At 35.1% G+C, this 26,662-nt stretch overlaps 1 protein-coding gene across 1 annotated transcript in view; it reads right to left on the bottom strand.

Annotated features, from left to right (window-relative positions):
• Nucleotides 1-310: 310 nt before the first annotated feature.
• Nucleotides 311-26,662, bottom strand: part of Elovl7 (ELOVL fatty acid elongase 7) — a 69,068-nt gene continuing 42,716 nt past the window's right edge. Inside the window, exons 3-8 of the mRNA XM_005319594.5 lie at nt 18,178-18,368; nt 14,197-14,277; nt 13,240-13,296; nt 10,958-11,063; nt 5,513-5,649; nt 311-3,040 (exon numbers count right to left, since the gene is read on the bottom strand). Coding sequence (XP_005319651.1) covers nt 2,831-3,040; nt 5,513-5,649; nt 10,958-11,063; nt 13,240-13,296; nt 14,197-14,277; nt 18,178-18,368 — 782 coding nt within the window. The 3' untranslated portion in view covers nt 311-2,830. The remainder of the gene's footprint in view (nt 3,041-5,512; nt 5,650-10,957; nt 11,064-13,239; nt 13,297-14,196; nt 14,278-18,177; nt 18,369-26,662) is intronic.

Raw genomic sequence — 26,662 nt, 5'->3', positions numbered from 1 at the left:
CATTTAAATTCCTTCATGTAGTCTTCCCTGTTTGCTAAAGGGCAGGACTTCTATCCACCTGGCATCTCTCATATTCTGCTCTGCCATAAAATTTCATCTGTCAGTCTGCAAACCCAGGAGGGCCCATATATGTCCTTGGGATCTATGTATCACTATAATTTTCAGCACAGTGCTCTGAATATAGCAAGTGTACAAAAAATATGTGAAAATGTTTTGATGAGGTGAGTATTCAGATTAAAAATCCCCAATGCATACAAACACAAGAGCTAGATTCCAAAATGAAAGATACACACACATACACACAAAAATATACATGTGACACCACAAATTTATTAAATACACAGAGAAGAACAAACCCAAACTTTGACAATATCCACAGAGTTTTCCACAGTCTTTCAAAAGTTAACAGAAATAAGGGATAATTGAGGGGACATAAATTCATAATTCACGAAACAACGTAGCATACTCAGTTTAAGAATTACACTGAGGAGTTAAGACTATAAAATGGCAACATCCCATAGATATTTTAAAATTTGTATTGGTATTTATTTACAATATGGATATAGGTCCTCAAGGACTCATAGAGCTGTAGGTAATGAACTAGATTATGTAGCTGGGCTTTTTGTCTGTTAGATAAGCTCATCCAATGACAATAAAGTCTTACAAAGTGGACAAAACCTCAATAGAAACTGTTTGACCGCACAGAGCCCTTTAAACAAAACATTGCTCACACAAATCCTACATCCAGGGATGCTTATCTTAATCTGCTATTCCTATGCAGAGAATACTTCTGCCAATTGCAATCTGTTTTCATGTGGCATTCTATCTCCCAATTTCTATCCACAGAATTGAGAATGTGGTTTCATGGCATATTGCTGTTAGTTCATAGGCACATCAAATATTCTAGACTTCAGGAAGGTTAGGAAAGGTGATGCTATGTGGGTCATAAAAAAATAAATCAAATTCCCTGTTTTATCTTCAATTTTTTTTTCCTTCCTTTCTGTCTTTACCTTACTTGGGTCCCCAGGAACTGTTATGTATGTATAGCAGCACCTACACACCTTCAGATTTTTAGCATTTTTAGTTTGGATTCAAAGAACCAAAACAGAAAACACTCAAGGAGTCATGAGACCTTTACGGTGGTAAAAACTGGAATAGCTGTTTCTTTTAGTTCTGCTCTCCTGTTCTTTCTTTATTTTTAGTAGGAAATTCCCTCCATTTACCGACCCTCACCTTCTCATACTGTAAGCAAGTGAGATCATAAAGGTCAGTTAGTGAGAAATAACCTTATGAATCTGGTAAGTGTGAAGACAAAAGGTCATAGTATAGTCATGAGCCTGGGGGAGTCAAAGAACAACCGATATTACAATCAGTGAAAACTCAGGCTTTGTTGTACAATAAGTATCACCGTGTGTTATACAATAACTGGGACCATAATTGCTAATTGTTCAAAGTCCTTTGCACATAAACAATCCTTCAAAATTGAGCATAAATATAACAATAACAACAAAAAGCACAAAGGAAAGGTTCACAGATGTCCAAATACTGCAGTTCTTGGACAAAACTATCGATTGGTAGTTTTGGTTATCCAATAAGATAATGTGAAAACAATAGCATATCACAAAGTAGCCACTTTAGAGAAAAAAGCAAAAACCTATGACAAATGAATTTCAGCACTTCATTATATGGTGTGTAGGTCTGAAAAAGAGAAATCCGGGCTAACTCACAAAATACTTTATTCACGTAGTATCTCTCTAACAATAAATATGTAAATCTATAACTATAATTTGTCTCTCAAAATTTGTCTCTTTATTTATATAACCAAATCTTCCCCCAATACTCTCTTGTGCCACCTCCTGCCTCCAGTTGCTTCATAAACCACTCTAAACCCTATCTGGATACTGTGTATGATGAGTGGTCTAAAATTAGTTATGCTTTAAAGGTACCTGCAGTATGCTAATCATATGAACATTTCCGTCTTTAAACAATGTATACTTAGCCAAGATAATTCTTTAAACCATGACAATATCACAAAATGACATTATAATATAACGGACAACAGATTTTTCCCTACTGAACTACATAGTATTTTCTTCATTGATACATTCACCTTTTTTTCCAGAGATATACAGAGTTAATTGCAAATTTGTAACAGCTAAGTGTTCATTAACCCATCCAAGCAAATCCCCTTGCTTCCAAAATAATATTAACTCTACCTTAGTGTCAAGTGCCTCAGGGTACTAACTGGAAGGAATTCTCATCAGCAAAAGTGGTGGAAGCTGCTCAAGAAGATACATTAAAATTTATCACGAGTGATTTTTAAAAGTGACTGATCCCAAATTCATGTTTATCAGTGTTAGTGCTTTAGAATAAGAATTGACCTCTAAAATAAATACTGTGTCTTCTGAACACAATCAACAAGTGACAGAGCCCGAGTCTACAGTGGAGGTTTCCAGCCCCAGCAGAAGGAATCTATTGTACTCCATGGGTCTCTGTCCATGCTCAAAATATCTAATATTTTTCATCTATACTGGACGTCTTTGAAGAGTACTATATTGCTTCACATCCTTCTTTCACTGTAACAAAGCATATTAAACAAAACTTTTCAGTTCAGTTTAAAAGCAGCTGGAAAACCTATGGCTGCTCTAGGCTCTCATTATCAAAAGACTTATCTGGGAACTTTGGATTCTCAAATATCAGAAACTCCAATAACTTATCAAAAAATACAAGCTCTTGATTTTGAAAAATATACAAAATCATGGCATAGGCAAATATATCTTGATTGTCAAGGAAGACAAGACATCAGTCTCAATCATGCTGTGCTTGTATTTTAGTGATGTTTGTTTTTGCAGTTTCCATTATTTACACTTTTAGGCAATCTCTGACCCTTGGTGTAAGCACGGTACCAAAAGTGGAGAAAGAGCAGCAGAAAGATGAACCCATAACTCATAATAATGTAGAGAAAGACTGGAAACTGGTACTTGCAATCCTCCATGAAAAATATCTGGCCTATGTGGATGGTGACAATAACAAACTGCACCTAAAAAAAAAAATCAAAGAATAAAAAAAAACATTTAGATATGAAGAGTTAACAATTCTTTTCCTACTAATGTTTATACACTCCTCACCCAAATCTGGGCCAGGGACGTTCACCTTTAAATCTAGCCTCCCTGGGAGTAGAAATGGAGGGCATAATATCAAAATACAGATGGGAGTTTGGAACCACTGTGCAGACCTGCTGAACAGTGCACCTCCAGGGGGTCCCACTTAAATGTCCACTGGAGTTGTACTCCTCAGAGAACCAGCAGGGCAGGTTTTCTTTGGCAGTCTGAGTCCTTTACTCTGACAAAATGTACATAGGACCACTACTCATGGCCTAATTTTCCATACTGGTTTCAAATTTCCAATATTCTCTCCTTCTGTTAGACCAAGTATTTCAATTTTTGGAAAATAAAAATATTCAAATTAGAGTTCCTCTAATTTTGTAGGAACCAATACATCCCTCAGTCCTCATATCTGCCATGTGTCTCACATTGTCACACATAAAAATAGTTCCAGATGCCAACTAGGTGTAGAATTAGCAAGGACTTAGAGGGTACTCGTGTCCCCCTAGTGATACTCAAAGGCTTTCTGGACTGGATCATTCTATGCATTCCTAACAGGCTCCTTTTCTATGCCAATGTCAGACTTTGGGATATATATATTTGTCCCTGATTAAAAGGGAACATTGTTCTAGGGAAATTTAAGAAAATAATATTCTATAGAAATAAATAACAATTACAATTCATCTAGTTACAACCATGGTTAAGATTTTCAGTTTCTTTTATAACCATTTTATTGTTATCATCATCCACTTTCTTTGAATTATTTTAATGAACTTTTCTTACATTCCTGCCCAGTAGCTATTATTCCTTTCATTTAATAGAAGAAGGAAAACTTAAGATCAAGCAAGCTCTACACTCCTATGCCTGTGTGTGTAGATGACTAACATTTGAAATAATCATCAACCAATGTCTACCCTTCACTTCTACATAAAAATTTTTCTACTTTACTAAAATTTTTTTCAAAAAATTAAAGAGTGTGTTAAGTGAAAACAAAGACAAATACAAAATTGTTTATGTAGTATAATATAAATCATATAAAATGTACACACATGTGCATAAAGGAGAAAGCTGAATAAGAACAAAATATAATTTTCAGTATTATAATCTCTGGGAGGTGGAATTATGCTTGTTTTATTTCTCTTTGGCTAATTAGGTGGTGTAATTTCTCTGCAATGAGCATATATCATTTAAAATAAAAAATATTTTTAAAAAAACAACAGTAAATAATTTTCATAACTTCATAGAATTTCAAAGTATATGAAACTTATGCCTCTATTTCCTTATGTCTGGTCATTTAGGTTGCTGCTAATTTCAGATAAGATAAACAACTGTATCTAAGGAGAGTATCTTAGAGGAATCTACTAAATTTTACTCAGCAAGTTGTAGGATTTTAACAAAAAAAAAATTTATCCTTAATAGTCTACGTATAATTACATTCATAGTTTCCCCTTGGCATTGCTGGCAGAATATGACATCCAATTTATTATAGACTACAAATTTGGAAATATGAAGTTAGCAGAAATCTCCTTTTAATAGAAGACAGTAACACTTAAAGCAAATAATTATCTTGTACCCAAAGTTATAATTTTAAAATTTATAAGCCTTATATATTTTAGGATTAATGCTTAAGTATCATTTGGTGTGAACTGAGTACCTCTGCTCTTTGAAACACTGTCTATGTGAGGTCAGTACTCCAAAATGTACATCACACATGTATGTTGATTTACTGCTGTATCCTTTAATCGTCACAATACATTTCTTTATTGGAGGAAAGATATACTTATGAATGTTAGGAGTAGATAGGCATGCAGAAAGGCTTGTCATTCCCTCAAATTAGAGTGAGGATATGGAATTTCTAACTTCCAATTTAGTATTAAGCCTATTGAGGGTCACATAACTTTGAGGTTGGTTATTTGCTTGTTTTGTAGTGCTGGGGATGAAACCCAAGCTTTACATATGCTAGGCCAGTACTCTACCACTGATCTATAGCCCAGTCCATATTTTTTTAAATGAATGTTGAGATAGCATACAGAGGGTATAAGATACTGATGCTGATTTAATTGTTTAAACCTTTTGGTTACCAAATATGCTTTCTTTTCAATGAACTTCCTGACAAAGTTCAAATAACATCAAAAGGATAGTGTGTGTGTGGGGGGGGCTGGGGTTGTGGCTCAGAGGTAGAGCACTCGCCCAGCATGTATGAGGCATTGTGGTTTGATCCTCAGCACCACATAAAAAAAATAAAATAAAGATTTTTAAAAAAAGGATAGTGTCATATAGGGGCCAGAAAGTATACCTATGCCATTTCATAAATTTTGTTCTATATTTAGCAAGTATTCTAATTCACAGCAAAAACAAATGACTGCAGTTTATTTCATATCTGGTTTTAAAGAAAGTTAGTTACTCACAAGCTGTAAAGATGTCAAATATTTTTTCCACCACAAATACTTCTGGTAGGCTGGTCCCATTGCACAAAGTCCATAGTAGAAATACATGACTACGTGCACAGCTGTATTTACAAAGGCATGGAATGTTCCCAAACCACCTGGGAAAAAAAAGTTATTATAACCTGGGGGTGTTATTCCTTAAAATCAGACACATTTTTGTCTGACCTGAGATTTTAGTATAACTATTTCTTGAATTTTAGAAGGAAGAAAGAAAAGAACATATAAAATATCAATTATGTTAAACAGTTATCAAACTAGAGAGAGCTTGGTACTATATTTAATAAAATACAAATGCAAATCAGGAAAAAAATCAGTACATTTATTTATTATATTCTAATTTAAGAAGGTTTTTTGATTTTGGCTTACTTTAACAAACTGAGTTATCTCCTAAATATGATACTTTGTTTAATAATAATCAAAATCTTCTTTTAGTGAAGGTTAACACATATAAAGTACACAAAGTACATTAATGTTAAGTGTTCAACTTCAGGTTTTTCATAAATACACCCACATGACCAACACAAAGATCAAGATATAGAATATTCACAATACCACATAGAGTCAGTCCTATGTGCCCTTCCCAAGGTAACCTCTTATTTCTATAAATCACTCTTAATTTTGCCTGTCATTAAGTTTTATATAAATGGAGTTACATGGGAGGTACTCTTTCATGTCTGCCTTCTTTCAATCAGCATAATGTTTTTAAGATTCATGCACATGTTGGTGTGTGTACACTAATACTTGTCTTTTTACTGTTGGCAGTATTACACCATGTGAATGCATCAATGTTTATTCAGTCTCCTGCTGAAAGACACTTGGGTCATTTCCAATTTGGGCTATTAATAAAAAGATTTCAAAGCATATTTTTATACAGACATTGTGTGGAATCAAATCTACTTTTCCCACTCTCATTAATTTACATTAAATATTTTTAGAGTCACAAAAATACTGGCAGTAAAACCATTGGCTTCCATTAGTAGGCTCTGCTAAATTTGCTTTAATCAGTTATTGTTTTTTTCCAAAATAAACATCTATTAACTGTTCAACCATCCTTGCTTACTAGCTCGATTTGATTATGCCTTCTTATCTTGGTTTTCCTCTTTTAATTTCACCGTCTTTAATTTAGAGGAAGAGCCAAGAACACTTGGAAATGTAAGAAAAGATCTTTTAATTGTCTTTAGCTATAATAGTAGTCACTGGAAGAGGTTGTAGGGAGTTTAGCTGATGGTAGGGGAAAAAAATCCCCAAAAGTTTCCTGAGGGTCTCTTTCTGAAGAGGCACAATGTAAGAAAAATTGGCCTTCTTTATGTACAGTCTGACTTATTAATGTTCACCTGGAATTTAAAAATTTTCTCCAAAATATTTTTTGTCTTATATACCACAATTCTTTGATTCAAGAAATAAAACAAACCTCACATATTTGAACTAATTATGGCAGAGGAAGGACTGAAATCATAAACACTATGAATTACAGAAAGTTTAAAGGAAAAACACAAATTTAACACTTTTAACATAATCATCTAAGAAAAATGTCATAAAATTATTGCATATCATAAACAAACTATTATTTGATAATTTTTCATACCAGAGGCACTTCTAGATACTTCTGAATAGTACCTCTGCTAGAGTACTCCCTTCAAGTGACCTGTTCTACATAATTACTTTTGAGTAGTTAAATCTTCCCCTAAAGCATATTTATGCTATTTTGCTCTGCTTTGTAAACATTTTATTCCTCAGTAGAGTAAATCATATTTTAGCTAATCCTTCAATTTCCACAAATTTTAGAAAAAACAATTAATGAAGCTTATTAACAACTCTCAGCTTTTATTATTTAAATTTGGATTAGTCTTATTTCCCCCAAAGAAACTTGAATAAATAAATAAAATATTGTGGTGTGAAAACACCTTTTCTAGGGTAATTTAAAAATAGAGCAGTTTTCTACTTCTGATAGCTTAGGAGTCTAGTTGCTTCACAGAGGATAAGCCAAATACCTCTCAAGTCCACTTATGTGACATGATAATATGCCCACAGGAAGTCTATGTCAGCCTTCATAAAGAACCATATCAGAGCCTTTTTGCACTCACACTCCTCCCCCATTATATGATAGAGGAGCAGCCATTTTCCTTTTGGATACTTTGATCATTTAAATGTCCTAAGATGAGAATCCTGTGACAGGGATTGAACAAAACACTGGTGTAGCTAAGAAGGTTTAGTAAAGCCTACTGATCAACAGAAGCTATACAATAAAATCCACTCGCTTTTTTTCTCCTGTAATGAATATTTTCTAAGTTATTTCAATATGTTTCTTCATAGAACAATCACATCTTAATTAACAATGCTTTTTACTTTGCTATTTGAAGTACCTACTGAGTTTGCTTGCTTTATGAGAAGAGGTCTAAAAAACAACCACCTCAGAATGAATTAATAAAATCAGTGCCATCACATTATACTCCTTTGGTTTGAAAAGAAATAAAGGAATCACCTGGGTAATTATCACAATTTTCCATATTGCTCAAAAGGGGTACATACATAATTAATACAAAAAAACTGCCACAGAAATATTTTCATTATATCCCAAAGAAGGGCACATGATGCAAACAGGAAATTAAACACTAGACAGAGATCAGCTGTACTCAAGTTTTTGACAAACACTTAAACTTAAACTTAAACCAGACAGTTTCATTCTAGGAATGGAGGCCAGTGCCTCTCTGCACCTCTGGAAATATCTCCTGTTGCTGTGCTTGCTACTGAATAGACATCAGGTAAGCTGTTCAAGTGTTTACTAGAATTTTACACCTCAGAATGAGTGGGAATGACAACTCATGAAACATACAAGAGACCAGAAAACATTATCTTCTATATTTTGTAAAAAAGGGGGACTAAGGTTTGAACAAGGGATCCATTATAAAGTGAATGATATCCATACACATGTTAACATTTAAAAATTGGGGTATATTATATATTCAAATTTTCATTATTGAAAGCATTACTTGTTTTTGAAATGGAAATTTCATCTGTGAGCTAAAAAATTAAAGTGAGAAAATAACTCCATTATTTAAATAAAATTTACGTTTTATATATATAAAATTTTATATATCAGATATACAATACAGAAAAATGAGAAAATACAGAGAAGGAAAAAGAGAAGAAAAACCAGTTTTTATTTCAATATCTCCAAATCAATACTCTGGAGCATTGCTTTGCAATGTTTTTTCTATTTCTATTTATTTGTCAGAGTTGTAATATAGTGTAGCTGTCTTTTGGTACCCAAGGAGATTGGTTCCAGGACCCCCTGGGGATACCAAGATGTATGGATGTTCAAAGTCCCTTAGATAACATGGGATGGTATTTACATATATTCTATGCACATCCTCCCATATCCTTTAAATCATCTCTGGAGTACTTATAATACCAAAAAAATGTAAATGATATGAAAATGGTTGTTAAGTTGTATTGTTTAGGAAATAATAACAAGATTTAGCATAGATGTAATTTTTTTTGCATATTTTAGGTTCATAGTTGGTGAAATACATGGATAAAGAATCCATAGATATGGAAAGTCAACTGTATTCTAGTCTCATGGAAGAAAAGGACATAAATTATAAGGATACAGAAACGTCTTTACTAGCATTCTTTAATATAAAATAATCATTTTCTGATAATTAGGAGTTAAGCTGCCTAATGGAGAAGATGAACTAAATACTTCTCAATATCATTTTGTTTCATGGTATTTATACACATAAAAAATAAACACTCTACTACTAGGCAATGTTCAGGTATTTTGCAATTTTTCATCAACACAAATAAGGTGTTAATGTAGATCACTTAAGAAAAACCTAGAGACACAATGTATATGTGAGAGAAAAAAATAACAAAGATAAGTAAAATAACAAAGATTAAATACTATAGCTACATTTGATTTGTGAAATGGACACAGCTAAAGACATCTTGTTAGAAAGTGAATTAAATATTTATATTAACATGCATCATAAGAAAAGGAGTTATATTTACTTTAAAATTTTCTTAACATATAAATGCCAACTTGGGACAAAGAAGAAAATTTTATGTACTGGGAAATCCAATGCCCACAGGCCCTGTAGGGAAAATCCTTTACCCACATTTCCCAGCCCTAGTGGCTTTTCTAGGTTGATGCCTAACTGAAATGAGCTATTCATAGAAATATTAAAGCATTGTTTCGTATGAGCTATAAGCTTATTTGAAGAATTCTTAAATTTAGGAAATTAGGCTAAATAAATCTTACCTTGCTAAGGTAAGAATATGTCCGTGGGGGATACTGCTTATTTAAGACTTTATGATGGGATAAGATTACTGCCTATTTTCTCCATTTCTAGATATTCAAAAACATAAAACCAAAATGAAACCAACAAAAGAGGCTGTTTGTCAAGTTTTTGTTTTAAACTATTTTTGACTTTAAAAACACCAGAATGCTTTGAGAAGTTAAGCTAACTAAAATTTGACCCATTTTTAAAGAGTTGTTAGGTGCTGGGGTATGCCATTGTTTGAATATGTGTCTTTCTCCAAAGGTTCATGTGTTGGAAGCTTGGACCCAACATAATATGTGCTGAAAGGTGGTGGGACCTTTGAGAGGTGGGGCCTACTGGGAGATGACTGGGTTATGACCATCCCCAGGAAACTGTTATTGCTGGTCTTTCACGAGTGGATTATTTCCCTCCAGATCAGGTTTATTACAAAAGAGTGAATCAGGACCTTCCCTAGTCTCTTGCTTCTTCTCTTGTCATATCACCTCCCTCTAGCATGCATTCCCGCCATGATGCTACTATCTGCCATAATATGACACAGAGGGCCCTCACCAGAGCCAAACAAATGAGACTAAACAATTCTGGACTTTCAGTCTCCAAAACTGTGAGCTAAAGAAATACCTATTTGTTATTTATCAACCAGCTCCTGATACTTTGTTACAGCAACACAAAATTGACCAAGATGGCATATATGTAAGTTATTAGGAATTTGAAGGCAGATAAGACATGGGAACTTGAGATAAATATTCTGACTTCCTGGGAACATATAAAAAATAGTTACCTAACTAGAGTCCTAGGCTTTTTACCATTTTACATATTCACTGTTTATTTATTTAAAGACAAGTAATAGAACTCTTTGGGAAAAGAATAAAATCCAAACAAAACTAAAAACATTTATATAAGACTGTGCCTCTAAATCATGTGTACCTAAAGATTTGGGGAAAAAGTCTAACTAACAGTCCTATGTTTACATATCAGGTAATAATTTGAAAGTCACAAGTTAACCAAAGTGACTCTTTGATTTTTTTTGTTTCTTATAAAGTATATTTAAGGATAAATTTTTTTATTTGTAGCATACAGAAATGTTATCATTCATATCACATGATCCCAGCTCTCCCTTGGCTACCTGCAGCAAATTTGACTCCAAACCACCAGGTCCATGGCATGATGGTATGATGGAAGACATGAAGGAAAGTCACTTGGCTATTTTTCTTACGCAGAACAAAAAAGATCTGAAATAATTTAAAGATAATCAAGTTCATAAAAATCATGCAATAATTTATTGAATATTACCAAAAAATTGGCAAAGAGCAAACTACTTCACATCATGATTTGCTTTGAAATAACTGCCTTATGGAAAGGTTATAGAATTAGCTGTTTCTCTGAGTGGCAGCTCGAAAGCTAACATATGACTAGCTGGGGATGATATCTCATCATGGGAGAACCAATAAGAAAGTGAAAAGAAATTTTATGCAGATATAAAAAAATCAAAGATATAAAGTGAAGAATTTGGCTAAAAAATGATTGAAAGAAAGGCTATTGGTTAAAAAAAATTCCAAAGGCCTTTGAAGTTTATGGGAAACTAAAAGTCCTTAATTCTCAGGACTGAAATTATTTTTATTCAACATTGCTCTCTGATACATCCTATCAATCTGGAATAAGGGATGAGGCAAACCAAGAGAGAGGTACAACATATCAAAAGATAGAAAGTTAATATAAAAGGAAGATAAAGAAGAGTTAATTTTAAAAATACAAGGGCAAAGAAAGCAAAGTTGTATAAGAAAAATGAGAAGGGCAACAGACATACCATTCAGATCGTGCGAACTAGGGGGTTTGTAGAATCTTCACAAAATGAAAAGCAGAATTTTGGGGGGGAAATGTTCAAAAAATATTCACAATACCTGAACTTAAACTAAGATATATTTTAAAATTCAAGACTAAACAGAATAGTGCAAAGAAAAGTATTACTGTAGTAGGAATAGTTGAGAAAGGTAGTTCATAGACGAATATAGAAGCAGCAACAGTTTCCTTGCAGAAGCTGGAACTGAAAACATGCAAAGCAGAATCAATGAAGCAAAAATGCATTTGTTTATGCACATGGAAGAATGAAGCCTGGTACAGCAGGAAAAGCCATAAATTAGCACTCTGGGTCCTGGTCCCAGTCAGTAGTAGCATTCCTCTGATAAGTCACTGAATTTTTAGCTTAAATTTTTTTCTGAGTGAGGACTCTAGAATACCCTAGGTGTGTCTTATAATATCCAAGCATATTTTTAAAATAGCCATGTTTGGTCTCTACGCCAGACCAACTGACATCACATCCCTGAAGGTAGAGTCCACGTTTTGTTGTTTTTGTTCCTAGTGCAATTAATTCTATGGCACTATGAAGACTAAGAACCATTAGACTATGACAAGGAGGTTCTCACTTTAAAGTGTGGCCCTTGGATGAACAGCATTAGCATCATCTGAGATCTTGTTAGAAATGTAAATTCTTGAGCACCATCTAAAACCCATTAAATCAGAAGCAAGGGGTCCAGGCATTTGTGGTTTAAAAAACCTTCCAGGTATTTCTAACACATTAAAGTTTAAGAGCCACTAGATTCTAATTTCACTAAAGTCTCTTCCAATTCTATCTAACATAATAAGATTAGTCAACTGAGAAGTCGAAACATGTTAAGATTTCCTATAAGCTCAGGGACAGTACACACTTGTCAACCTCAAAATCAGAAAGGATTCCAAGTAACTAAGATATATTTGCCAGGGAGATACAGTCAATATTCAGCTTCTGGAAACAAAGGCTCATGGCTTTCTTCTCTTATTATTGACACTAATCTTTGTCACTCTAATCTTTGATATTTGCTTCTCCCTGGACCCAGTCATCCAAATACAGAGTTGATCCTCACCAGGATCTCATAGGAAGAGTTAGGGCCAAAAGCACACAGTTCAGAAAGACAGTTCGAGAAGTCCTGGTGTTCCCCCAATTCCTCCTACCCCAGTGGTAATCTTACATCCAAGTGTAACCTTAGGAAATTTGAAGCACTTATCCTCTTAAAGGAGTGTGGAGGAACATTGCTTTGGTAGAAAAAACTAAAGGGCTCCGTTCTTTGCTTCATGAACTTTCTTCATAAAACTACACTACCATCGACATAAAGATGTATAGTTTTTGGAGAATAAGTGAGAATTAAATGCTTAACTTAATCAGGTGTTAAATACCTTTGGGAGTTTGTGAAATATTGGAAAATAAGCTTATCCTGCTGATTCTAGTAAGCTACTGATAATAAAAGGTAAAAGAGATAAGAGTAGGTCTACCTGAGGAGAAATAGCCCAAGTTATTAGACAACTGAACTAGAGCACTTTATTGCTTTCATTGAAACACCAAATATTTACCAAATGTGGTGACCACATACTCACAGTGTCTAACAGCTCAATAAATTTGGAGAAGTAATAAAGCCAGCAGGTGTGTGCCATCTGCAAAAATACACACAGTTATGAACTCATTTTATTATATTTTTAGCATGGACAAAAGTTTATTAATTTTTTTTATAAAATAGACGCAACAAATTTATCACCTTAACCATTTTGGGCATGCAGTTCAGTGGAGTTATATTCCCACTGTTGTGCAACTATCATGACCATCCATCCATAGAATTCTTTATTTTCTAAGATTGAAACTCTGGACTCATTCAAAAATAACTTCCCATTTCCTCCCTTCCCTCCAGTCCAGCCATCATTCTATCTTCTGTGACGAGGTGACTACTCTAGGTACCTCATATAATCATGCAATATTTACCCTTTTGTGACTGGATAATTTCAGTTAGCATAATATCCTCAAGACTCAGTCATGTTTTAGCATGAGTAAGAATTTCTTTTCTTTAAAAGGCAGAATAATATCCCTCCCTGTCCCCTGTCTACCACATTTTGTTTCTCCACTCATCCCTCCATAGACACTTGGTTGCTTCCACCTTTTGGCTCTAATGAATAATGCTGCTGTAATAGAGAGTATTCAAATATCTCTTTGAGTTCCCCCAAATTCCTTTAGGTATATATACAGAAGTGGAATTTATAGACCTTACGATAATTATTTTTGCATTTTTCTGAGGAACCTGATATAAATTTATTTTTAAATTGGAGAAATTCATAGAAAAAGCACTTATTTTCATTTTACATAAACAACACACTGATTATTTCCTTTAATTTTTAGTTTTTTTCCCCCCAACATATACAATCTGATAATGGAATCATTTAGTCATTCTGAGTTCACAGTCATTATTGCAAATAGAGTCCAAAAGGTTTTAATTTGGAATTACAAGTTTTCAATTTGGAATTATAAGTTTTTCCAAAGAGAAACTTACCCTTAAAAAAACTTACCCTTAAAGCTGTGGGTGACCGTGAATAGTCAACAATTTCACATTGAAATGAATAACCTGTACCCCAGCCAGACATCACAAACTGCAAGAAAGCACATGCATATCAAAGAAGGAAGTGTTTGCTCAACAGCTACAACAAAGGTAGTTTTGATTGTGTCTCCATTAGTTTATCAGCTGAGTAAGCAGTCAGTGCAGCAGAGAAGGCGGTTTCAACAATGACAATCTACAAACACGCTTGACAGAGAAGCTTGACATTGAGAATTTTCAAAACCACAGATTCATATATTATCTTTATAAACTGTATTCTGACAAAATTTTCCATTTCTCGGGATGGTTATTCTAATATAGTGAAGAAAAATCCCTGGGAGGGTTCTGCTTAAACAGCAGCTACTGAGAGGTAATTTATCTTATGCTCATCTATATTTGTAAGTCTATGCATCTATATACTTTTAAAGGGAATACCTGGCTCTGAATCAGTCTTTTCAACTCTCCCCTATTAGTCAATAATTAAATGAGCAAATTAAAGTTCATTGATGTACTGATAAAGTGACTGAAGCAACTGAGTTTTTCCTGTCCCTGGGTGAAGGGTGTGATGTGAAGTGGTGGACCATGGCTCTCTTATTCTTTCCTCATTTCAAATCAAGATGGCCATGAAGGAAGATCAGTATAGTAGAGGAAAGGGACCTGGTTAGGGACAGGGGAGGGCAAGGGGAAATACTGGCAAATGATATTGGCCAAATTATATTGCATACATATACAAATATGCAACAACAAATTCCACCATTATGTACAACTATAATGCACCAATAAAAAATATGGAAAAATAAATTTAAAAAATCAAGATGGACCAGACCCAAGACTCACATACTAGTTGTGATTTGGGTTCATAAGATGAGAGAGGAGAATGCTCTTATTAACAATAGGAGTACAATCTGGAAGGCCTTAATTCCAACACGCCCACAAAGTGACTTTCCACTGGTGGTGAGAAGAAAAAGTCTATTGTTGCTAAGTCTGAATTGTAAATCAAAGATTATATTGACATTCTTTCAGGCTGATGGTGGGAAGATCTTCTTTTAAAAACAGTATCTGAAAATGAAAAGCCAAGGACTTTAATTTTAAATTAATGCATATGTTAAATGGTTTGCTTAATTTGGGATAGGACAATATGATTCTCTTCTCTAACTTCTTCTCACAAGTGCCAACATCTTCCTTGCACTGTCCTCCTCCTCAGTTTTATGGTTATATCATGTTCTGCCACTGAAACACATTTTTAAATTTCTATTTTTGTCACTGATAAAGCTAAAATTACAACTTCACACTAAATTAAATTCAAAAGCAAACACCTATTAGTCTTTATCAAAATGACATTTTACTGGTGCAAAAATAAATAAAAAAAAAGAACAAAAGAGAACAACTTTTAATGATGGTATTTAAAAATATAGCTTCCTGGGCTGGGGTTGTGGCTCAGTGGCAGAGTGTTTGCCTCACACCTGTGAGGCACTGGGTTCGATCCTTAGCACCACATAAAAATAAATAAACAATAAAGGTATATGTGCCCAACTACACCTAGGAAATAAAGATTTAAAATAAATAAATAAATAAACAAAATAAAGACATTTAAAAAATAATAATAAAATAAAAATACAGCTTCCCTTTCTGATACAAGCTCCTAGTTTGATTTATAGGACAATATAATACATTGTTAACCTAACAAATAATGAAATACTGAAATTAAGGCTCACAGAAGTACAAGATACACATTTCATGGATCAGAAAAAATGTCTCACAAAAGCAGGTCAACAGATCTTTTCAAAGGAACAAGGGAATGTGACAAACGGCTAATTCTGTTTTACAAAAAATCCTGCTCTAGTGAATGTTCTCATGTCCTCTTATACTCAGACTCATTTTGACGGATGTAAGTAATACTCTAAGCCCAGAGCTGTTTTCTTAAACTGAGGTGACTAATTCTCCACCTTATCCTAACACAAACAAGTACTGTGTTGAATAGAAGAAGCGGTATGACTTGGCCTATAGTGGGGTCTGACCTGGTCTGTCTTTATTAGGGTCTGACAGATGCCAAGTATCTAGCACATTTGAACAATCACTCAAAGGCATCTGAGTGCCTTTAGCCTGATGAGTTTCTCTTTCCTTTTGTTCATATCTGGCCAAATATCCCTAGTGGAGGTGTTTACACCAAATGAAACCATGGTGCACACAATAGCCATGTGTTCAAATGTGCCATCAGCAGATGGCATGTGGTTTGGCTGCTGAAAGTCTGTTTGAACCGAGAGTGGAACGTAATGTTTTCCCGATGTTAGGCTCATTCCAACAACCCATGAAGTTTTTGCTATATATGTCTATGTTTGAGGCTAGCAATAAAAATAAATAATTTATATCTGGCAGGTAATAAGCCCTGAAACTTGGTTTATTCAAGTATTATTCAAGTAACTCAAGTATTCAGGGTGAATGCAGATAGAAACTCACAAATTTAGATGTTTTCAAACCTTCTTTTATGTTATAATTGATAAAATGGGAACCCAAACTGCCTGATTATAACTGGTTTCCTTTCCAGTCTGAGAAATACATTTGGGGGACATCACAATCAATGACACAATCAGACAGAGAACCTAAGAATACCAGACAATTTGATTCCATTCTGGTTTTATAAAATGAAAGGACTGAGGCTTAGCAAGATTTAGTAACTTCCTCAAAATCATGTTGAATCAGAGTACAAAGAAACCAAGAGTTTCCACCATGATGGTGACAACTCATTTTAGAACAGGATGAACTCTGATATCAGATAGACCTGCATTCAAATATTAGCAAAACCAGGACTAAATAGTCCTTGGTCTCCTAGTTTCCAAATTTATTCTTATCACTACTGTAACATGCTACTGCTATGTCCTATCTCTGAGAACATGCTAACAGCATGTATTTTCTGTTTCCCATCCCTACTACTCTTTCCCAGTCTGATATTCATACTCTAGAAGGGACAGTAGAGTGAGTTAATTTAGAAAAAAAAAGTAAAGGAAATAGAAAGTAGCAGAGTGAGTCCAGACTTAGGGAAGGCTCATGAAAAACAAAGCTGGAGCATGAAAAGTGACCTGATCAGATGGATTTGCAGCAAGAAGAGGGTAGAAAGGATGCTCATGGTGAGACTTTGTTGTACAGAGAGGCCACTGAAGTCCTGGGGGATTCATATGAATCCCAATTATGACTAAGCACAAGCTATGCTGGAGAGGAAGTAAAAAAGAGGGCAAGGAAGCACTGGAGTAGGAGAAGAAGCAAAGAATCCCAGAGAAGCAGATCTGTGAGGGTGGCTGAGATACTTTTTAAGAGCAGAAGGAAAAGAGAACATCCATGAATATGCTTTTGGTCCTGGAAGATTCCCATCTCCCTTAAGAACAATTCAGGAATAGACTTCCTACTGCTTTGTATGGTTCTGTATTCTCTTTCCCCTCAAAGTTCAACCAAACCCAAATAGTTGTACAGCTCATCAGAGCACACAGAAACCAAGAGTTTTCACCATGATGGTGACAACTCATTTCAGAACAGGATGAACTCTGATATCATATGGACCTGCATTCAAATATTAGTTTTCCACTCACCAGCTATGTGACTACTTTGAGTAAATTACATAATTTCTCTAGGCATAAGTTTCTCCAAAGCTAACATTTATGGACTTGTTCAATCATCTACTAAGGCTAACTGTGTGTAATCCCTGGATTAGGAATTAATTCTTCTCACTACCTGAGAAGTGGACTACCCTGAGATCCTCTAAAGAGTTTGTTATTTGATGCAGACCTAACCATTTTTTATCAAATACCTGCTATAATGAGTGCAGTTTCTGAATTCCTTAATTATTAAGGGTTGCCCTATTCTTAAAAAATGACATAAACAGAAAGACCCAGGCGAAATTCTTCCATTAGGAATACTGGAAAAAAAAAAAAACAAAACAACAGGGAATACTGAAGACACTTGCCTCATAACACATATACAAAGAAAAGAGTACTATGCAAAAATTGTACGTTATCATCACTTTCTTGAGTTCAAAGGGTTTTCGATTCTCCATGAGCTTTGGTCCCAGAGAAGTGACAAAATAGACATAGAGTCCCAGGATGATGGTTTGTGGCAGAGGCGAGGACATGAGGAGCCAATCTTCAACTCTTGGATCTAAGAGAAAAATAATATGTAAGTGCACACTTGCTTAGCTAAGAGATACGGACAGCAAACAACACTTCCTGAGGTAAGCACCTAGATTGCAATGCTGACAGTGTAGCTTTGGGCAGTGGTCACCAGTAACTTTAGGAAAGGTAGTGGGAAATCATCAGAGATGGTGGAACACCCCTGGCCTAGAAACAGTGAGGATGTTACCACCCTTGGATCTCAAGTAGTAAGCAGATCTCAGAAGGACTCATGTGGAGCAACTCTTCTGGGGAGGAACTGTGTTATAGAATGAAAGTCTGTGCCCTCCCAAAGTCCATATGTTGAAACCTTAACCCCCAATGGGAGGCTGATGGGCTTTTAGGAGGATGGAATCCTCATGAATGAGTTAGTGCCATTATAAAAGGGACCAGGGATTTTTCTTGACCTCGTTGTGCCATGTAAGGATATAGTGCAAGAAGACAGCAACCTGGAAGGAAGTTCTCACCAGAACCCTACCATGCTGACAACCTGATCTTGGACTTCTGGCTTTCAGAGCTGTGAGAAATAAATTTTTGTTGTTGGTGACAGACAACAAAGTAGGCTGAACAGACTGACAAGCTATGACCATCAGTTGGGCAGGATCTGGCCTGCCCAAGACAATTCTGCAAGTAAATGGCCAAAGGAATAGATACCTGAAGCCCACCCTCCCTCTCTCTGGTCTCCTGAGGTTCTTCATTGACTGAACCCAATCAGAAACCAGTGCACAAGGGTGTAAGCCCAAGATATAGTCCTACTAGTCATCCTCCAAGGGCCTAACACAGGGTTGAAGTAGATCTGGAGGAAAGGTCACCCCATAATGGTCCATCATCCATCTATAACCACTGTTAATATTCAAAAGTTGTTCATCCAGACATTCTTTTATACATAAAAATGTTTGTGTTTTCTGGCTTCTTAACTTTCTTCCTTCCCTAAGAAAACTGGCATATTTCCATATATTCTGAATCATAGAATCATAGAGTTGAAAGGGACCTTAGCATCATCTAAGTACCTAAAGTGTGAGCTCTGCATGTCCAAAATTTGGGCTAACCAACATGATACTTTGTGTGTGTGTGTGTGTGTCCTGGCCTTGCAATCATGTAAAGAGAAATTCACCCAGTCCTTGCCAGTTTCAGGCTGGCAAAGTGGGATTGATTAAAAACTTCAACTCAAGATGAAATGTGATTAGTTCTATAATTTGAAGTGTGATTCAAGTGGAATTTCACTGAATGGCCTCTTGAAGCCAGAGTATATGAATGAAAATAAGTATAGATAAGTTTCTAGTTATATCTGACTCAAAATTGACAAGACTTGGAATTTGAGTACTTTGATGAGCCAGAAAAGAAAAGTGGGGAAATGCAGGCCTTGCTTATTTAAATTGCGAATGATGAGGCCAATTACTGACAAACTTTGAGTTACCCCTGAAAGTTTGACTTCCCACCCCAGATTTCTTCAGTAGAGCTCTGTGATTGATGACTCACTGGGACTCACTTTTAGTGCTGGAAAGCTAACTTTTGAGAGTTGGCTGTACATGTAGCTAGTAAGATGATTTATCTTCATTCAAGTGGGCATCCCTCAAAAATACTGACAGATGTCCCTGTGTCTAAATAAATAAAGCCAAAGAGTCAACATTTAGCTCTGAAATAGACCCTATGATACTTAGGAAATTAACTGATGATTAAAGAAGCCCCCAAAACAGAGGAGGCAGAGACTAGTCAACAAATGTTGATAGAAAATCTAGGATAGGAAAATTAGTTGATAGGAAAAATAAAGAGCAAATGGAGTTTGCTCTTTACTTCATATCCTAAACAAACATGCCCTTAACTATGTAATGGATGTAAGATATCTAAGGACTCTCCATAAATGTGGGGAGACTACTGAAATGCTGAGTCAAACAGGCTGCTTGCTGCAGGAGTTTAGTGCCTGTGTTCACTGTGAATGGACAAGGTGGAACAGTGGTATGTAGTATTCTCTAAACTTAATTGGCCATGAGACCCTGTTTTTTAATAGAATACCATTTAACATTGTATTGAACTAATGCTCTGTGCAACACAGTTTGGGAAGTAGAATTTATACATTTATTTGTTGTTTGTTTGTTGAGCCAGTAAAGATTAGGTAGTAATAAGTGAAGATAAATAGGAGCCTACTTTGAGAAGAAAATGTAAAATTTTTTAATTGGTTAAACACAGGGAATTAAACATAGATAGAAGCTAATAAAATATTCAAATTTTTAGAGTTTGGATAAAACTCTAGAACATCATTACACTGAGAACAGAGAATAAGAAGCCAGAATGGTCAGGTCAGAACACTTTATATTAAAGGTGCCTATAAAACATTTGTATGGAGATTTCCATAAGTAACTGGATATATAAATCTGGAATTAAGAATGAGATCTGAGTCAGAGATAAAGGCTTGGGGGTCATTGCCACATAAATGATGAACAATAAAACATTGAGACAGGCTAAAGTCAGAATTCTAAGGTCTTGACATTCACAGGAGGAGAGGTAGAAAAAGACAACTTAGAAGAAGACTGAGAAGCAATGGCTAGAGAGGTAGAAGGAACACCACAAAAGTGAGATCTCCTAAAGCTAATGGAAGAGTGAATTTTTGGAAAGTATTAAATGAGGCAGAGAAAGAAAAAATGTGGACTGAAAAGTGCCACTAGGTCATTGATGCTCTTAGAAAGAATGATTTTAGCAAAGCATCATGCACAGAATAGAAATTCAACACAAGTTTGCTGACACACACTCTCAAAATTATGAAGTTCCAAAATTTAAGTTTTTTCCTATGTTATGGTTTGTCATAGTTTTAAATCTGGGAGGAAAAAATACAATCAGCTATTCGTGTATATGTCACTGAAATTTTCATTGATTCTATTAGTTTTCCTTCCTTATAAAAATAGAAGTTTCCTACTACTTCTGGTTGCCATGTGCAATTAAGATGGCCATAATAAACTCTGGCTATGGACTTATATGTTACTAGAGAAGTCTCGGTAAATAAAAGCTATAACAAAACTGTGGCCAGTGGAGAGAATTAAAACTGGTCAACCTTTGATGGCTTTCTTCTGTCAGTGGGTAACATAAACCTTAAATATGTGAACCTCATAAATCATAATATTCTGTCTAGCTTTTATTCCAAATAAAATAAAGACTAATTAAAGCAGTACCAAAACAAGACCTCTGGAAAGATGTTAAAATCACCACCTTGAATGATGAAGAGTACGAATGATTTTTTTCATTTTTTTCCTTTTCTTTATAAACAATTCCAAATGTTTCTCTTAACATGTTTCAATGCATCCCATGTATGGTTAAAAACTAGGTTACTTTTTAAGTGTCAGCAAATTAATCCTTAATTAGAGATGTATTTCATTTTATTCTTTCACTGACTCAGCAAAGAGGGGAATCAAATGACATCATCTTTCTGTTCTTCCTCTGACAATAGTAAAAAAGAAAATACGCCAGGAAAAGCTTGCTGGGCTGACTCAGGAAGCAGAATTCCTGTAATTTAACATTTTCAGCACACACCTTGTCTTAAAATCTTGTATGTGACTTTCAAGTTCTAAGGATAAAAAATTATCATGGAAAAATCTGGTTAATTTAATTGGATGCTGTTTGCAAATAATAAAATAAAATACCCAGCTTTAAAAACCCTATTTTAGCAGAACTCTGGTGTCATTGGGTCTGTGTTATGACCCTGGCTCTCCCCAAGGCCTGCTATGTAACCTTGGGCAATGGACCTGACTTCTATATACTAACTTTTAAAAAAATCTTTGCATTGGCATAAAGTAACACATATTTCATGATGAATTGAATAAATTTTATGCAAAGAAGTCAAGCACTCAGTAAACTTGCTATTGTTATTACAGCATAGCTCAATTCTGTCAGCACAGCAGAATCACTTCCAGAGCATTTATATAATTTATATATTATATAGTCATCTGACTATAGATGACTATATAATATATAAATCCTGGTCCAACTGATTCAGAGTCCTAGAACATGAGGACCAGGTGTCTGAATTTTTAAAAATCTGCCATTAAAAAATAATGGGCAAAGGACTTGAATAGACATTTTTCAAAAAAGACAAACAAAATGGCCTACAGATATACGGAAATAATGCTCAACATCACATCAGGGAACTGTAAATCAAAATAATATCACCTCACACCGATGGAAATGGTTACTATCAGAGAGGCTAAAGACAGCAATTTCTCACTAGGGTGTCAAGAACAGGGAACCCTTGTACACTCAGGATGAGGAAGTAAAATAGTACAATCCTTATGGAAAAATATACAGAGGTTCCTCAAAAAAATTAAAAATAGATATACCATATGGCCTGGCAATCCAATTTCTGGGTATATGTCCAAAGAAAATTAAATTAGTATGTATGTTGAAGATCTATCTGTATTCTCAGGTTTGCTGCAGCATTATTTGCAATAGTCAAGATACAGAATAAACTCAGATGTCCATCAACAGATGAACAGATAGAGAAAATGTAATATATATGTACATACCCACACAAAAATATTATTTAACCTTAAAAAGAAAGAAAAGCCTGTCATTTGTAACCACATGAGTAGTCTAGGAAGACATTTTTATGCTTGGTGAAAGAAGTCAGACACAGAAAGATAGATACCATATGATCTCACTTCTATGTGAAATCTAAAACCCTAGAACTCATAGAAATGGAGTAGAAAGGGCTGAGGTTGTGGCTCAGCAGTAGAGCGCTTGCCTTGCACATGTGAGACCCTGGGTTCAATCCTCAACACCACATAAAAATAAATAAACAAAATAAAAATATTGTGTCCATGTATAACTAAAAAATATTTAAAAAAAGAAAGAAATGGAGTGAAAAGGTAGTTACTAGAGGCTGGAGGGAAAATGAAAAGGGGGAAATGTTGGTCAAAGGGTTCAAACTTTCAAACAGGAAAATTTTTTTTTTAATTTACTGCATAGCACGGTAACTATAGTTAATATTAATGCATTACGTATTTTAAGAAGGTTAACAGTAATTTTTTTTCTGGTACCAGGAATTTAATTCAGGGGCACTTAACCACTGAACCACATTCCCATCCCTTTTTATTTTTTATTTTGAGACAGGGTCTCACTAAGTTGCTTAGGGCCTCACTAAGTTGCTGAGGCTGGCTTTGAACTTGCAATTCTCCTGCCTCAGTCTCCCTTGTTGCTAAGATTACAGATGTGCACCACCATGCCCAGCCAGAATAATTTTCAAATGTTCTCACCACCAAAAAAGATCAGAATTTGAAGTGCAATCACTTCAAATTGTGCTGATTACCTTAGTCCAATCATTCCACAATGTATCCACCTACCACGGACATCACTTTGTGCCCCATTACAATTATAATTTGTCAATATATAATAATTTCTTAAGTTTGTTGAGATGATCATGATGACTGTCAGAGTTAAGAACCAGGGATCTGGTGGGTGACAAAGTCCCCTAAACTCAGTGCTGCAGCATTCCTCACTAGGTGCTGGGCAGTCTTTATGTACATTCCCTGCCTCCATTTAATCTGTGATAGTCATCTTCTGTACAATTGCTAAAGTCACTTTCTACAAGTAAAGCTCTGTTAGATTATTCTCTTGCTTAAATTAGCTCTCCCTCATAGAGAAAATAAAATTCAAAGATGTACATAACTCTGACTCTAGTTCAATTTTCTTACCTTGTCTTTTAGCAATAGTTACACACCTCTCCAAAAAGGGAGTCTACTTCCCAGAGAGGTTAGTAGAACTCTCCCCATGAGATAGGTACCTACAGGCATGGATGACTTGATAGGGGGGTTTTGGAAGCCACTATGCAATAACATTTAAAGTTACTTCTGACTCAATCTATGATTCCACAAATTGCATCAGGTTCAGGGGTGAGTGCTCTCTGGTTTCCCCAGAGACAAAGGCTAATGAGGGAGGGAAGGTTTCATGTATCTCTATTTGGCATTGGAGTTGGTTTAAGTATCATGAATGGAGCCAAAGCAGAGGATGGGAAGACAGTCCATCTGACCACCTATACCCCAGAGACTACCAAAGTTCTGATTTGCCACTAGCTTAATAATCCTTTTCTAAGAGTTCCAGAGAAAGGGGGAGGAAGGGAGAGAGGGAGAGAGAGAGGAGAAAGGAGAGGGGAGGGAATGGAGAAAGCACAATGCTGAATTTATAGAATATTAATGAGCTTTTCCATCAACTAATAAGACAGTGTTCTCTTCTTAAGTAGCATGTACTAGATCAAAGAGTACCCCCTTAAAGATTCCAAGCACCAATAAAATAAAGAAGCTGGAAGGAAAAGCAAACATGTACCTCAAGTACTTTCTAAAGCACCAAAGATTCAGAATGGCAGCAATCTTACTTGTACTACATCTTTTGCAAAAAAAAAAAAAAAAAGCCAACTAAGTCTGAAAAGCCATTCCTACCATCCAAATACAAAGAAAGCTGCTTTTTAATCATCAAAACCTTTCTCACTTCTATATCTAGGGTACCTCCCAAAAAATAATTTAATAATCATTGTAAAATCCTCTTGTAGCTTAAATATTAATTAAGCCACCTTAAATTTTTGTGCTGTGGAATTTTCCACATGAAATAACCAGGCATGAATACCACTTCTCCAGCAATCAGAAAACCAATGAATAGCTGTAAGTTTTCCCAAGGCTACTCAGGATTAGGGCCAATGCCAAGAATATACTTGAAATTCTTGGCCCTTGATCATGGAGTCAGACCTTCCTGGGGTAAGCACAGTAAAACTGGGCTAAAAGGACCAGAAATGATTCCTAATGCCTCTCAGAGATCAATATCACACTAAGAAGAAGAAAAAAACTCTCCTGTTATTCCTGACAGGGTTTTCATAAAGTTGTACATCTCAACATAAAACCTTTTAACTATACGTTAAGACATGATAGAAAAAAATAAAAATAATTTTAAAAGTGATATGCTATATTAAAAATATTTACAGATGCAATCCTCTGTCATCTGTAACAATTGTCACCACTATTTGTGTTGGGGTACCTCCCAAACAACAAAGTAATTTCTGCATATTATCAAGTAGCTGGTAGGTATTATTCTCACCTTTGTTTAACTCATAAAGCAACTGAAACCCATAGATGATAATAATTTGTTCAAGATTACCTAGTTGGTCCACAGTAGCAAAGAATCTTGATTTAGGTCTTCTACATTCCTCATTCCACATCCCATGCCCTCTGTCCTCTTCCCAAGACTTCATATTAACATAACTTCAGACAGTGGCTTTCTCTTTGGTCTCCTGGCCTCTCTCTCCTCTCATCTTCCCTGTTCTATTTGCAATGCTGTTTCTACGATCCTCCCTACTCTCCATGTTTAAGCACCTCCAGCTCCTTATCAGTCCACTGTCTTATCTAAAAGGCTCAACTTTTCAATAGAAATATTACTAATAAAAAGCAAAAAGTGGATCCACAGATAAAGATGGAAGTAGAATTCTGAAGTAGCTCATACTAAAACATTTTGTACTTCTAGTACCATATAAATATTCACCATCATTTAAGTCCAAATTTGGCTCTTAAGTGAGGATATTGATTATCTGAATCTCTTGAGTTCTTACATTTGGAATAGTCTATTAAGCTTCTGAGTTAAAATATTGATTATTTGAATCTCTTGGGTTCCTGCGTTTGAAACAGTAAAAGCAAGATTTGGATCATAAGAAATCTGCTCTTCCAAATATACCAATTCAAAAATTGTACCCAAATCCACTTGGTTTTCCAAGTATGAATAGTGAGAGTTCAGTTATCAATGTATATCTCTACTTCAAAAACAACTAAAATTTTAGCATTTAAGTTAAATATTGAGTTTATGAGAAATTATAAACCTTCAGAGAAAGCTGACCTGTCAAGAAATCTATAAGTTTTCTGTGTCACTGTGTAAGTTGAAAAACTCAGGAAAAAAAGGAAACAGTCATTTTCTATCCCCTACTACAGAAGAACTTACTTATGGGATACTAAAAAGATCCTTGGCATTCTTTGGGGACAAAGTTGTTGGGATCTATTTTAGTGAAAGAAAATTGGTCTTTAGCAGTCTACTGAGAAAGATGTCAACCATGAAACAGTATGTCTTTGCTAAAATCATTGCAGACTGAGATATAATTTAACTGTGTTAGATGCTAAGAGGTGGCACTTTTTCCCTCCTGAATTGGTGGACATGTGATTTCTGGATAAGAAAAACCAAGTGGTACTTAAAGTGATGCTGGTGGTAAATATGTGCAACTGTCACTCAGAAATAGATATTATATACCAGAATACTAATCAAAAAAGA

This window comes from Ictidomys tridecemlineatus, chromosome 1 (assembly GCF_052094955.1).
Source record: "Ictidomys tridecemlineatus isolate mIctTri1 chromosome 1, mIctTri1.hap1, whole genome shotgun sequence".
NCBI classification, from domain to species: domain Eukaryota; kingdom Metazoa; phylum Chordata; class Mammalia; order Rodentia; family Sciuridae; genus Ictidomys; species Ictidomys tridecemlineatus.
This window is presented reverse-complemented; position numbering and strand designations above follow the sequence as displayed.